Source organism: Diaporthe citri, assembly GCF_014595645.1.
Source record: "Diaporthe citri strain NFHF-8-4 chromosome Unknown scaffold_7, whole genome shotgun sequence".
NCBI lineage: Eukaryota > Fungi > Ascomycota > Sordariomycetes > Diaporthales > Diaporthaceae > Diaporthe > Diaporthe citri.
Window position 1 is genome coordinate 3,038,859 of NW_025064852.1, and position 12,085 is coordinate 3,050,943.

The following is a 12,085-nucleotide window of genomic DNA, read 5'->3' on the forward strand; positions in this document are numbered from 1 at the left end:
ATAAAAAAGAGAAGTAAAATATTAGTACTTCTTATAAATTCTCCCTAGAAATACTAATAGATAAGTTGACTTTAGTTTTCTGAGCTTTTAATTAGGTCCCCCGCGTGCGGGGAATTCTTAGTCATCTTAAACGGCTGGCCCCAAAGGGGCCCGTCCGGGCGCGAAGTGCACTTTGCGCACACCTTTATTTTCTTCTCAGCCCCTACTAAAGAATGGCCCTTATAGGCTTCGAAGAAGCTATCCACACAATATTTAGTTCAAAGACCAAGGGCTCAAACAAATGGATCCTAATCAAGTTTGAATACCACTTATACAGCTGTAATTTTACCGATATCAGCTTCCGCTGCAAGATATATTGCAAACTAAAGAAGCCAGGTACTTCCGAGGATCAGCTACTAGATCTTGCCCGAAGTTTCATGCAAAGATATCCAGCAGCGCTCACATCACTAGACAATATATACTCTCAAGCTAGTATTTCCAGCTACTACAGCTATCAGGACACATACTAGTAGCTGTAACAGCCCAACAGCCTGAACACTCTAGGTAGCTAATATAAAGTTAGCGGCAGGCATGAATCAAGTCTCCTTACTAAGGACTTAAATCGCGAGCAGCAGTAAATTAGTTATAAGGAAGAGTTAAGGGACTTATTTAAAGGCTAATAATATATTTTACTTACTTAAAACCTTAATATCAAGGAATAAAAAAATGTTTAAAGCAAGATATATTATATAATAAATAGCTAAATTAACATTAGTTTACTAAGCCTTAATTTAAACAACCTTAATATAAAAAAGCACTTCTTTATAAAAAAGGCAGATTATAAAGATAATATAACGAATTTTATAAAGGGTATAAAAAGTATAAATCTAAGGCTAAAGTTTAATATTAATAACTTAGGCTTAACATTAAAAAGACTTCTCTAAGAGGTAGTTAAAATCATGTATTACACCTTTACTAAATATATATTTAATAATATATAGCTGCTTATATATAGGATTAAGTATATTATTAATAAACCAAACCAATGGATTTTGCTATAAATTCAAGGCTTATATAAAATAAGGTAAAGCATATCCATTATTATTAATAAGGTTAAACAAAATAAGTAAAAGGTTGGTTAAAAACCCATTATCACTATACTAAAGCAGCGTCATTAAGGCTTGCCGTTCGCGACCTAAGCAGGCCCCGTCGCTATTTGCATATATTAAATTAAACGTATGTTTTTCCTGTTTAAAGCTATGTATTTAGTTAATAGCAAAAGAATGAAATTACCCAGCTATCTTTGCTAAAAACCCACACTCCCTATCAAAACCAAGCTAAAAAACCAATCAACCACCCTAGGGCATCCTTTTACCCAAGACATATAAGGCCTAACCCACAAGTACCCCATACTAATATAAATCACATAGCATAACCTATATCCTAGGTTCTAGTATTAAGCACTGATGCAAGTACAGTATCGGGGTTAGCGCGAAAATATTATCCATCTTAACCTTAGGTTCTCCATCCCGGCCCCGGGTTCTAAAAGCACCGCTTATAATAATCCAGCCATAATAATACTATCAGGAATAGTATTTTAACATATAACGTGCTAATTATAAATAAGCAAACATATCCCCGCCATCACCCCCGCCCCAATGCTTATTTCCTCCTTCTTTAATTCCTCTTTCTTAAAGAGCCATTGTATACGCAGAATTTTTTATATACCGTTAACATTTAAAGGCTCCCCATCTTGTAATGAAAAAGATTACCTTAATTAAAGCTGCAACCCTAAATACTTAGCTAAACGCCTTAGAATAATATATAGCATAGGGAGGTTTTGCAAATACATTTAATAAAGCGCTTATAACCAAGGAGGTTAATATAAAGAAGCATACAATTAGCTAAGCGCCCATTATTATTATTCCATAGCCATGAATTCATTATTAAGGCTTATTATCCATGGCCTAGGTAGGTCCCGCAATTAAAGTTATATAGCTTTAAATTAATCTTATATTATTCCTATTATAGCTTTATTTTAGCAAAAGAATGAGATAGCCAATTTATCCTTACTAAGAACCCACCTTCTCCGTAATTACTTTATATCTTAAAGCCCATTACAAAATACTAATGCAAAGCTAGGATTAAAAGTAATGGGCACACATCCTATATCCTAGCCTTAGGATTTATACATGCCTTGCAGCCGCCTTGCCACGGCATATAAGGTATTTAATATAAATAGGGGTCTTTGCCCTTAAGGCGCGACTTCTCTCTATTTAGTCCCTCTTCCTTAGAACCCATTATATCCTTATCATTTTATATATATACAACCAAGGCAGTCCATACCCTAATAAAGAATAATTCAACTAAAGCGGCAACCCTAAGCACCCAATTAGATACCTTTCACCAATACAGTTAATAGGCTAAGTAACGTAACTATTTAACTATAAGCTAGTAAGCTAAAATAAATAAGGATAGCAATAATAATAAGTTTCTTGCTATTAATTTAAAAGAATTCAAAAAGGTATATCATCGCTAACGCAAGAGTAAGTGCATCCTACATAGCATGGCTGCCTCATCCCTAGGCCTACCAATATTTGCTTACCCAAAAGCATTAAATTGATTACAAAAGGTATGCCAATTAGCTAAATTAAGGCCATTATCACGTATTAAGATAGTCATTAAAAACCTCACAACAACCAAGGCTGTACAACGTTTAGCTCGCATCGCGGCTAAGATGAAATCGAGAGACATTAGCGGATTAATAAAAAGTTGAGTTTAGGTAACATTTCTAAAGTTAGACTATTAGTTTAGAACTTTAGACAGCTTGTAAGTGAATTAAGTTCTATCAGATTATCTTACCTCTAATTGTGAATGGTTTATGTCGTAGTTATGTAGAAGTTGGATTTTTTTAAAAAAAAAAAAAAAAAAAAAAAAAAAAAAAAACTAGCCAAAAGGCAAATTTTACCAGTTACATCGCTGGAGAGGATGACTGGTTAGAGACTGGCAATTGCATGGACTCCAACGTTGTGATGAGGAAAAGGAGTGACCCAGTCCATTGTGACCGGTCATGGGCGGCCTCAACGTAACCACTCACGGGCTGCTGGAGATATTTTGCCCAAAGACTGGTCATCACCCCCCAGGCTACCCGCTGCACACGTCATGACCAGTCATCGCTGTTGGTATTGGTACTAGTCACATCCTGCGACCAGTCATCACTACATTGTTGGTCATCCTGCGACCAGTCATCGCTCTCCTATTGGGACTGGTCCCAACCCCTCTTGAAGCTGCTGTACCGGCCTCCTGACCAGTTATTCCTCTGCATTGGGACTGGTCACCCCTCTCCTGCGCCGGCCGGCCGCTAAAGTTATCACTTATAGTGTTAAGGCCAGGTAACTAGTTAACCATTCTTTGCCTAAGGCTAGTCTCTGCGTAAGCACCGTATACTAGTATTAAATGCTGGTATAAAACAATTATCCACGTTTTTCTGCTTTCCAATCCCTTAAGAAGTTATGTTAGCCTTAAATATAACCCCGGCGTAGTAGTGTAAACTAAGTTAAAGATAAGAAATATCAACGGCTATTTATTAGCTATGGTTGGCTGGACGGGTATTGCAAGGCGGAGATGGCATAAAAGTGCCTAAATCGCGACTACGGCACTGCCCCCTTAGCTAAGGGCTATAGTATGCATGACTGCCTTACCTGTTCGGTAGTTGGGAAAGGTACTATGAGGCTTGCCGGCCAGGTACCAGTTAGAACCTACGAAGCTGTCAGTGCGGCATGGCTAATAAATCAATCACGAAAGCAATAGCCCCGACTGCATTACAGCTTAAGGTATTATAATCATTATAAGTAACGCAACGCATATGGGCTAACTTAATCCTTTACTTAGTTATCTAGCCTATATTTTGATCTAATAGTCTCAGGATCCGGGCTGCAGGCATGCCTAGCCTATAGTCTAATTAAATGGTTTTAGGATCTGGGCTGCTAGCATATCCCAATATAGGGTGTCTTTATACACTAGGTAAGTTTAAACAAGCTAAGCCTTACTTAGAAAAGCTCATCTTAGGTTCACGCCCTCTCAGTATGAGTGCAGTAAAACTCTGACTTCACAACTATTCTAGACTCAGCGGCAGGTCAGATCGAGGGACGAATATTCAGGTATACCAACACTGATTTGCTAGCTCCAAGGCGGCAATTGTTCTGTCACTCATGCTGTTTATACGCAAACCAGCGAGTTAGCAAGATCTCAACATGGCCGGTTTTCAAAAAGGATATTCGCACAGAAGAAAACAGATGGTACACAAATACCTCATGAATAATATTCCCGCAGCTAGTAAGAATATAAGGCCCACACCCAATTTACATAATTGATTTATACGCTTAGTTTACACATGATATGAGCGTATGAGAATATAAATTAGGCATATAAATTAGGTGTGCAAATCTGGTATGTGAATTGGGTGTAGGTGTGTGGGTGAATTGAATGTGGGTGTGTCGGTGTCGGTGTGTTGGGTATGAGTGCAGTGGGCGTGTAATGTATCTGTATACCATTCGTTTCTTTCTGTGTGAATATCCGTCCTCAATATCAAAGCTCTCTGCGCCTAGGTCGAAGAACAGTCTCTGACCACGACACAGTTAGTCACGGATTGTTGTCCATTAGCAAAAATATGAAGTTCCGAGGGATATAAGCCTCGTACTTCGCATCTTCGGAACCCAATACTTATGTGCATTGCAATCTCCAAAGCATAGAATCTATTGACAGCACATCTCAAAGACAGCCGAAAATGAACCCTGCGCCATCTTCTCCTTCCATAAGGGGAGCGTGGTACACAGACATGGAGCCGTGGAAGCGGCCAGTCCAGCTGCCTCTACCCACTCTGGAGTATGAATCTGATCTGGAAGTCTGGAAGTGGAGAGTCAAGTTGATTTTCAAGCACAACTCTCTCTTGCGTTTTGCCCTCACGTCAGCTCCATGGCCGCTCTATGACAATCTCGAGGAAGCTGCCTCAGCCACATACTGTGCCGCCCTTCTAGCATCATGCATTTCTGAGATTATCCTTGCCGATATTCTCACCCTGTCATCTGGAAAGGAGGACCTCGAGGCCCCCCATGTCCCCTTTGAGCGTGTCGGGCGGATCGTCAAGGCAGTACAGATGGTTCGGAAGGACGGCAGCATCCTTCTGCGTGACTTTCTGTGCGATGCCAAGAGCCCTGCCACCATGACGACGCTCTCCAACGCCTTGGACCCTGCTCCCGGAAAAGGCGACGACTCAGACAGGTGGCGGAATCTCATCTTGGTCACGGCCTTGCTCGTCAAGAGATATAAGCTGGCCAAGCTGACCGATGCTGCGGAGTACATTGCCGGAAAAGCGGGAGATGAGGGTAAATACCCGGACGGAGGGGATTTCAAAAGGCTGATGGACGAACTGCTGGGGGCCAAGGGCCAGAAATGAAAGATGATTTCGTGTTGGGTTACCGTGCAGAGGTTGCTTGGGCATAGAACTTGGGCACTAATGTACTACTTATTATCTTGTATCTGATCTTGGAATTTCACGAACTAGGGAGTCTTCGTGCTGTCCGGTCAACTATCAAGCTCGAGGTTCTCGTTCTAAAGATCTAGCAGTCCCGGCCAGTCTATGGCTTCTCTGCAACACTGCCGCTGGACACGATGGTCATACCAATTTCGGTGATCAACTGTCCGTTCCCATCGGTCCCGATATACGTTGAACTCCGGGATGGCAATCTCCTCATCCAGCCGTCGCCGGTTCGTGATGTCTCCCAGGATCGGTAACGGGCATGTGGACCCATCAATCTGTTCCTTCTTAAGGAACTGTAGTAGGTTCGCTGTCTGCTCCTTTGTGAGCGCATATATCCGCTTCGTAACATCATCGCGGTGAGAATGGAACCATGTGCCGTCGTAATTAGACTGAAAAAATAGACCACGTGAGCAAATCGGTTCTCGATTGGATGAACGTTCGTTTATGACATGATTTAACCTCATTCTACCTGGGACGAGGGAACGTTCACACACAAGGGATCCGGCGCCTCTGAGCGATGCCGAGCTTCCCACCGCATTTGGAATCTGCTTTACCATTGTGTCGGTCAGGGATTTACGTTGCAGAAATGAGTGCCGCGAGTAGCTTGGACGCAAGCTTGTAGCTACACCGTTTGAGGCCAGGCTTCCAGCCAACAAGCCAACCATTTAGCCACGTGGCGACATCGGAACTTGCTGCTGCAAATCCCACCTTGAGCTCGCGATTACTACCAACGGCCATTCACTGCTTTAGGACCACAATAACGAGATCCACTCTGTCTTTCGTCAGCTTTGAACGGGATGGATTGGGCGATTTAGCAGCAGCTTGAGGGGCAGCCGCTTGGTCTCATTGGAAGGCCTCATTTTCTTTTACTCTCATGGCTTCCTTATAGCGAAGGCAGATCACGCTTCGTATGTCGAATTGCAACCTTGCTCGATTGAGATCCTTTGCCTTGCAAATGACAGTACATCAGCCTTAAAAAGTATGCAAAGGCTCACATGTCTAGGACATACAAAATGTGTTCAAGGCAATGGAAAATGGAATTCAAGTGACATTAATATTATAGGTCAAGTTTCTCGTCGGGGTCTTCACTCCTGAACATCATGTTGCTCACCATCCAGGAAAGCAAAAAGATCTGCGTAGGCAAGTGCTGGTGATACGATTCTCTGACCTACGCTGAAGTCTGGTAAAAGTGACTTGGGAACAGGACCCGTAAATGTACGAGGTCTCTTCAGCTACTCACTTGATTTTTTCCCGAATATCCTCGATACGTAAATGTCCTCGTGTTCGCACTTGCAACATGGTCATCGAAAGTTGGTTGTGACGTATGCAAGGAAATTCTTACATACGAGAACGCCGCGTGTCTTTGGATACTTCGAGGCACGACTCAGGTTGCCAATCACAACCCGAATTGAACAATACCATAATCATAAAGCCATTTCATTTAACCTGATTTAATCGATGGTATGCAAGTCATCGCTTTGCTCGGTAGGTCGACCCCCTTTTTTGGCCACCAGGGGTCTTATCGCGGCAACCCCACCTCTCCCGGCTCGTTCACCAGTGCAACGTTAATGAGAGGGGAAGGCGCAACCTTGCCACTGCGGGCAGACGATTTGGGGCAGAAGAAGACATTTGCGGCAGTCTACTCTACCACGGATGAGATGAACCGGACATCCTGCGCACGTGCAGGTGCTGTGTCGTTGACCCCGGCCTCGCAAGCAAGACGTGCAACCTGACCGACGCGTGAGACGCAGATATCCAATAGTCTCCTTGCTCACCAACCTGGATGGCTCCTCAAGGACGTCTGTGGCTCGCAGCCACGATATTTACTGGTCTGATATCGAGCGTAGTATCACAGGACACGTGGTGTGGGAAGGTCTACAATGGGTACGTCTCCTGTCATGTACCCTATCAGATTGGACACTGACACTTATTACTGTGTGTCTGCCTACGTAGGTCGGCCCAGATCATCCCTGGTGGGTTCATGACACAGCCAGAGCCAGCATCCAGCCCTCTGCTTGACGTTCAGATCGCAACTCGCCACAGCATCTACGTTAGCAGCGAGACCACAGCTGAATTGATTGTCGACGCCGGCTTGTCGTATTACCACGGCACCGCTTATTCTGCTCCTGCATCGGCTGCAGGCGGTGCGTCTGACAGCCTTCGTTTCACTGCCACGGTTGAGGGCAATGTACTCGTCACCGGAGAGGTGCCCGTCAACTCAACGGACAGCCTTTATCAGATCGACCTGTCCGGGCTCACTCCAAGCACGTCAGCATCATACTCAGTCACTCTCACTGGCACTACGTCTAGCGGAGCCAACATCACGGCGCGAACCGAGCTCTTCTACCTCCCGGAGAAGACGACCGGGAGCGTCGTGAAGGTCGACAGGCTCTATGGCTCGCTTCTGTACCGAAACGACGCCACAGGCGGAGTGTTCAAGCCTGTCTTCCCCTACGGGTACTACGGCAGCTACAGCGGGTACTTCAACGACACCACACACCTCGCGGCGTTCGATGCGGCAGGGTTCAACGCCGTCAACCCGGTGGCGGACTTTGCCGACACCAACATGACGGACAGCATCGACGAGATGGACCGGGTCAACCTGCTTTTCCAGTACGACATGCGCAACTCGTTCCAGAACTTGACGTCGGTCGCAGAGCAGATCCCGCTGGTCAGAGACCACGCATCGCTGCTGACCTACTACACGGCCGACGAGCCGGACGGCTGGGGGTACACATTCGAGTCGTCGGTGGACGCCTACAACCTTCTAGCCTCGCTGGATAAGTACCACCCAACGGCGCTCGTCCTCAACTGCCAGAACCACTTCTTCGAGGAGTACACGGTGGGGGCCGACATCATAATGGAAGACGCCTACCCGGTGGGTATCAACGCGACCTTCGCAGACAAGTGGGGCACGCCCTGCAACCTGACCTACGGCGACTGCGGGTGCGACAACTGCGTCGGCAGCCTCCTGGACGTACCCGCGCGCGTAGACGACTTCCACAAGTACGCCGAGTGGATCGGCGGCTCCGTGGCGACGCGCAAGCCCGTCTGGGCGGTCCCGCAGGCCTTCTCGGGCGAGGGCTACTGGGCGCGCGACCCGACGCCCGAGGAGACGTTCGTCATGGACCTGCTGGCCTTCAACCACGGCGCCATGGCCCGCCTGGCGTGGATATACCCGCCCTCGGACATACTGTCCAACGCGACGGCGAGGCTGGCCAAGGTCGTCACGGCCGAGCCGGTGGTGGGCTTCCTAACAGGCGCAAACCCCGTGCTGGTGCAGGATGGACGGGCCGGCGCGGGGGCTCTGGATGTGGCTTACTGGGTGACGGACGGTGGCACCAAGGGGGTTCTGGTCGGCGTTGTCAACCCGGACAACTCGTCTTCTGCAGCTTCCGTCCAGATTAGTCTGCCGGAGGGGCTCGACGTGTCCAAGGTTGCATCGCAGCCGTGGGGGAGCGTGAACTGGAGCCTTCAGGGGTCGACTCTGGTGGCCGACGGAGGTCTGAAGGCACTTGATACCAGTTACGTGATACTTCAGTAGGGACCATAAGCAGCATTTGCAGATCAGCAATACAGCAATATGCACTAGGTTCAAATCTCGTGAGTGCTGTCGAAGAGTTGGCCATCTTGAAGATGGCCAAGGTCGTACGTGAGGGCCGGCGACCTTGGGCCACCGAGCGACACACTCCACTGGCAAAGCGGGAAAGGGGTGAGTCGGAAAGGGACATTGAGTGAATGTGTTCAAAACGGTGCAGTAACAGAAGCCGGCCGCTGGCTGAGGCATTTACAAGGTAGTCTGATAGCGTGCTGGGACACGAGGCCTGGAGAGGTGGATCTGGCCCGTAACTAGCGAGAGACCTCACCCTTGACCAATGAACTTACATGAAGGAAACCTTGAGTACGCCACGAGGGTCCCGACGTAAGCCGAACAGGTTTCACTCAGCACCAGCTGCAACCCCCACATTCCACGGCACTTGATCTCACTGCGGGACAGTCAGTCGCGACTCTTTCTACATGGGCACAAGTTGTACGGTGCATGTGCTTGAAATGGAGCCTCATCAGTGTTCGAATATTGCCTTCGAGGTGGCTGGGTCCGATCGTGCCCCTGACCAGCAGGAATCTTAGAGGACATCCGTGCCATTTCCGGATCACGCGTGAAGCCCATCCCAGCTCCGACCCATCACATGGCGAGTTGTGACATCTCAGGTTATCTCATACTGTCCAACTGGTAGATCTCATGTGCTCACATCCAGAACTAACACACTGGCGGGCCACGAGTGAGCCAAGCCATCATTATTCCCCGTCACCCTCGATGATAGTTCCATGAGACTCACTGTAGTAGTATCCTACGACACCCCGTGTGTCAGGTCTAGCGGCCGCGAGTGCGGCGTGCCGGGGTCGGTCCGCCATGTTACCGTACCTGCTGGACGGCCAAGGGCGCGCACGTCCGTCGGAACCCCGCTCCAATTGTAAGAGAGTCCCATGCAGCTCTCACTTCCTGGCACGGATATAAACACACGTTCACATTGGTTGCTGTCCTCCGCGCGCAATAGTGAAGCTCACTCTCAGTCCATATCCAAACACACTCGAACCACAACATGGCCTCACACCTCCCCAACCCGGTGGTAGCCCCGCCACACGTCCACGAGCTGCTGGACCGGCTGCACGCCCGCTCGGCCGAGCAGGAGGCCACCATCGACAGCGCCGTCTACAAGACGGCTGGGACGACTGCCTTCGACGATCTCATGCGCGACAAGTTCGTCGCCCTGGACCAGGACAAGAGCCAGTTCGTGTACCAGGTGGCGCGCATGACGGGCGCCACCAGCGCCGTCGAGGCCGGCACCAGCTTCGGCGTGAGCACCATCTACCTCGCGCTCGCCGTCGGGCAGAACGTCGCGGGCGGCAGGGCCGGCCCCGGGAAGGTCATCGCCACGGAGAAGGAGCCCGAGAAGATCAAGCTCGCGAGGGCGCACTGGATGGAGGTGGGCGCGGAGGTCGAGCCTTATATCGAGCTGAGGGAGGGCGACCTGCTTCAGACGCTGAGCAAGGACCTGCCGGAGGTGGATCTGCTCCTGCTTGACAGTAAGTATGCTCACGTTCCGTTGACGGAATCTCGCTCACCGTCGCACAGTATGGGCGCCTCTCGCCCTCCCGACTCTGAAGATCGTGCAGCCGAAGTTGAAATCAGGGGCTGTCGTCATCGTCGATAACACGATATCTGGGGAGGAGAGGTATAAGGACCTATTGCAGCACCTCAGGGATCCAGAGAGCGGCTTCAGCAATTTGACCGTCCCATACCACAACGGACTGGATGTCTCCGTCTATCACCCAAAGAAGTGAACTCTGTACGGACTTGGAGTGATTTATGGACACGATCCTATGGAGAGGTGTTAGAAGGGCTTTGAGGGTTCTCGAAGAATGTACAATAGATATCTAAGGTCCGTTCAGCTTCAGTTTCCACCCAGATGGCATCCTAAATGTGACAGTAGCGCTTCGAGTGGGTCCGACATGTGGTAGAATCCCAGAGGGCCTTGATACGCGCTTTTTCATCTACCTAGACCTAGGTGCCCTCCTATGGGATAACCTCCTGTGGGATAACCTCCTGTAGGAATACTCCCCCTGGGATAACCCACTTCAAATACAATCAATCGCATGTTTGCCTGACCCAGCCAACCCTACCACAAGCATCCTGCTCGCAAAAGCTGTACACGAGATAGCTGTCTCTGTAGTTCAACTCAAATAGTCTCTTCAATCATGGACTTGCTGCCAAGATTCTGTGCTGCTGCTCCACATATGGTGTGACAATGGCAACGTCGTCGAGATGAAGATCCCCGCCTGGTAATAGTTGGTTGAGGAGACGGATGAGAACAATTATCATCATTTTATTAAATCGTAACTTTGCAACTCCTGTGTATTAAACCTGAGTGTTAGATATATTGATGAATATAGGCAAGGTTTGCCAATCCTTAATCGGCGCAACATCGAGCACCCTGCCGGCCCAGTCCTCATAAGATAAGCTGAGGTTGTGGTGGCCACTGGAGTTGTTTTTGGTTTTGAGGTAGGAAAGCTTCATTTGGTTGTTGGACACTCCCAAGTGCTTGTAAAAGATGTCCTTCAATAAGTTGAGGAGACCACGCACCATACGGCGCTGCACTTATTAGAGTACGAAGACAGGGAAGCCGTTGGGGATGGCATGGCACAAGAGCGATAGCATGTGCTGCGGGGCGAGGGGGCTGATGCTACTAGTATGCATCCCCCCCCCCCTGAAAGTTGTAGCGTGCATCGGCGGACAAGGTTGGGGATACCAACTGCTTTGGATCTACCATAAGGATAAGGCGATGGATTACATGCTACAACTGGAGATCTTAAGAACCATTATATAGCGTGCCTTATTTAAAAAGTACTTATTTGCAGTCTTTATAAATTTTCAAACTAATGGGCCGGCGCTTATATGGGTAGTAGAAAAGATTGCAAAGTTTCTTTAATAGGTTTATACCAAGAGCACCTTAATAAGACCGCTTAAACTTCTGCTAGTTAACATGGCTTGTATATATTCATCCCGCA

At 47.9% G+C, this 12,085-nt stretch overlaps 3 protein-coding genes across 3 annotated transcripts; all 3 read left to right on the forward strand.

Annotated features, from left to right (window-relative positions):
* Nucleotides 1-4,816: 4,816 nt before the first annotated feature.
* Nucleotides 4,817-5,434, forward strand: INS49_013997 (uncharacterized protein; the record flags this gene model as incomplete). The annotated part of the gene is made up of 1 exon (XM_043174689.1): nt 4,817-5,434. The coding sequence occupies one exon, from the start codon at nt 4,817-4,819 to the stop codon at nt 5,432-5,434; it is 618 nt and encodes a 205-aa protein (XP_043021634.1).
* Nucleotides 5,435-7,499: 2,065 nt separating this feature from the next.
* INS49_013998 (uncharacterized protein) lies at nt 7,500-9,062 on the forward strand (the record flags this gene model as incomplete). Its single annotated transcript, XM_043174690.1, has 1 exon — nt 7,500-9,062. The coding sequence occupies one exon, from the start codon at nt 7,500-7,502 to the stop codon at nt 9,060-9,062; it is 1,563 nt and encodes a 520-aa protein (XP_043021635.1).
* Nucleotides 9,063-10,119: 1,057 nt separating this feature from the next.
* INS49_013999 (uncharacterized protein) lies at nt 10,120-10,861 on the forward strand (the record flags this gene model as incomplete). Its single annotated transcript, XM_043174691.1, has 2 exons — nt 10,120-10,603; nt 10,653-10,861. The coding sequence occupies 2 exons, from the start codon at nt 10,120-10,122 to the stop codon at nt 10,859-10,861; spliced, it is 693 nt and encodes a 230-aa protein (XP_043021636.1).
* Between the last annotated feature and the right edge of the window lie 1,224 nt (nt 10,862-12,085).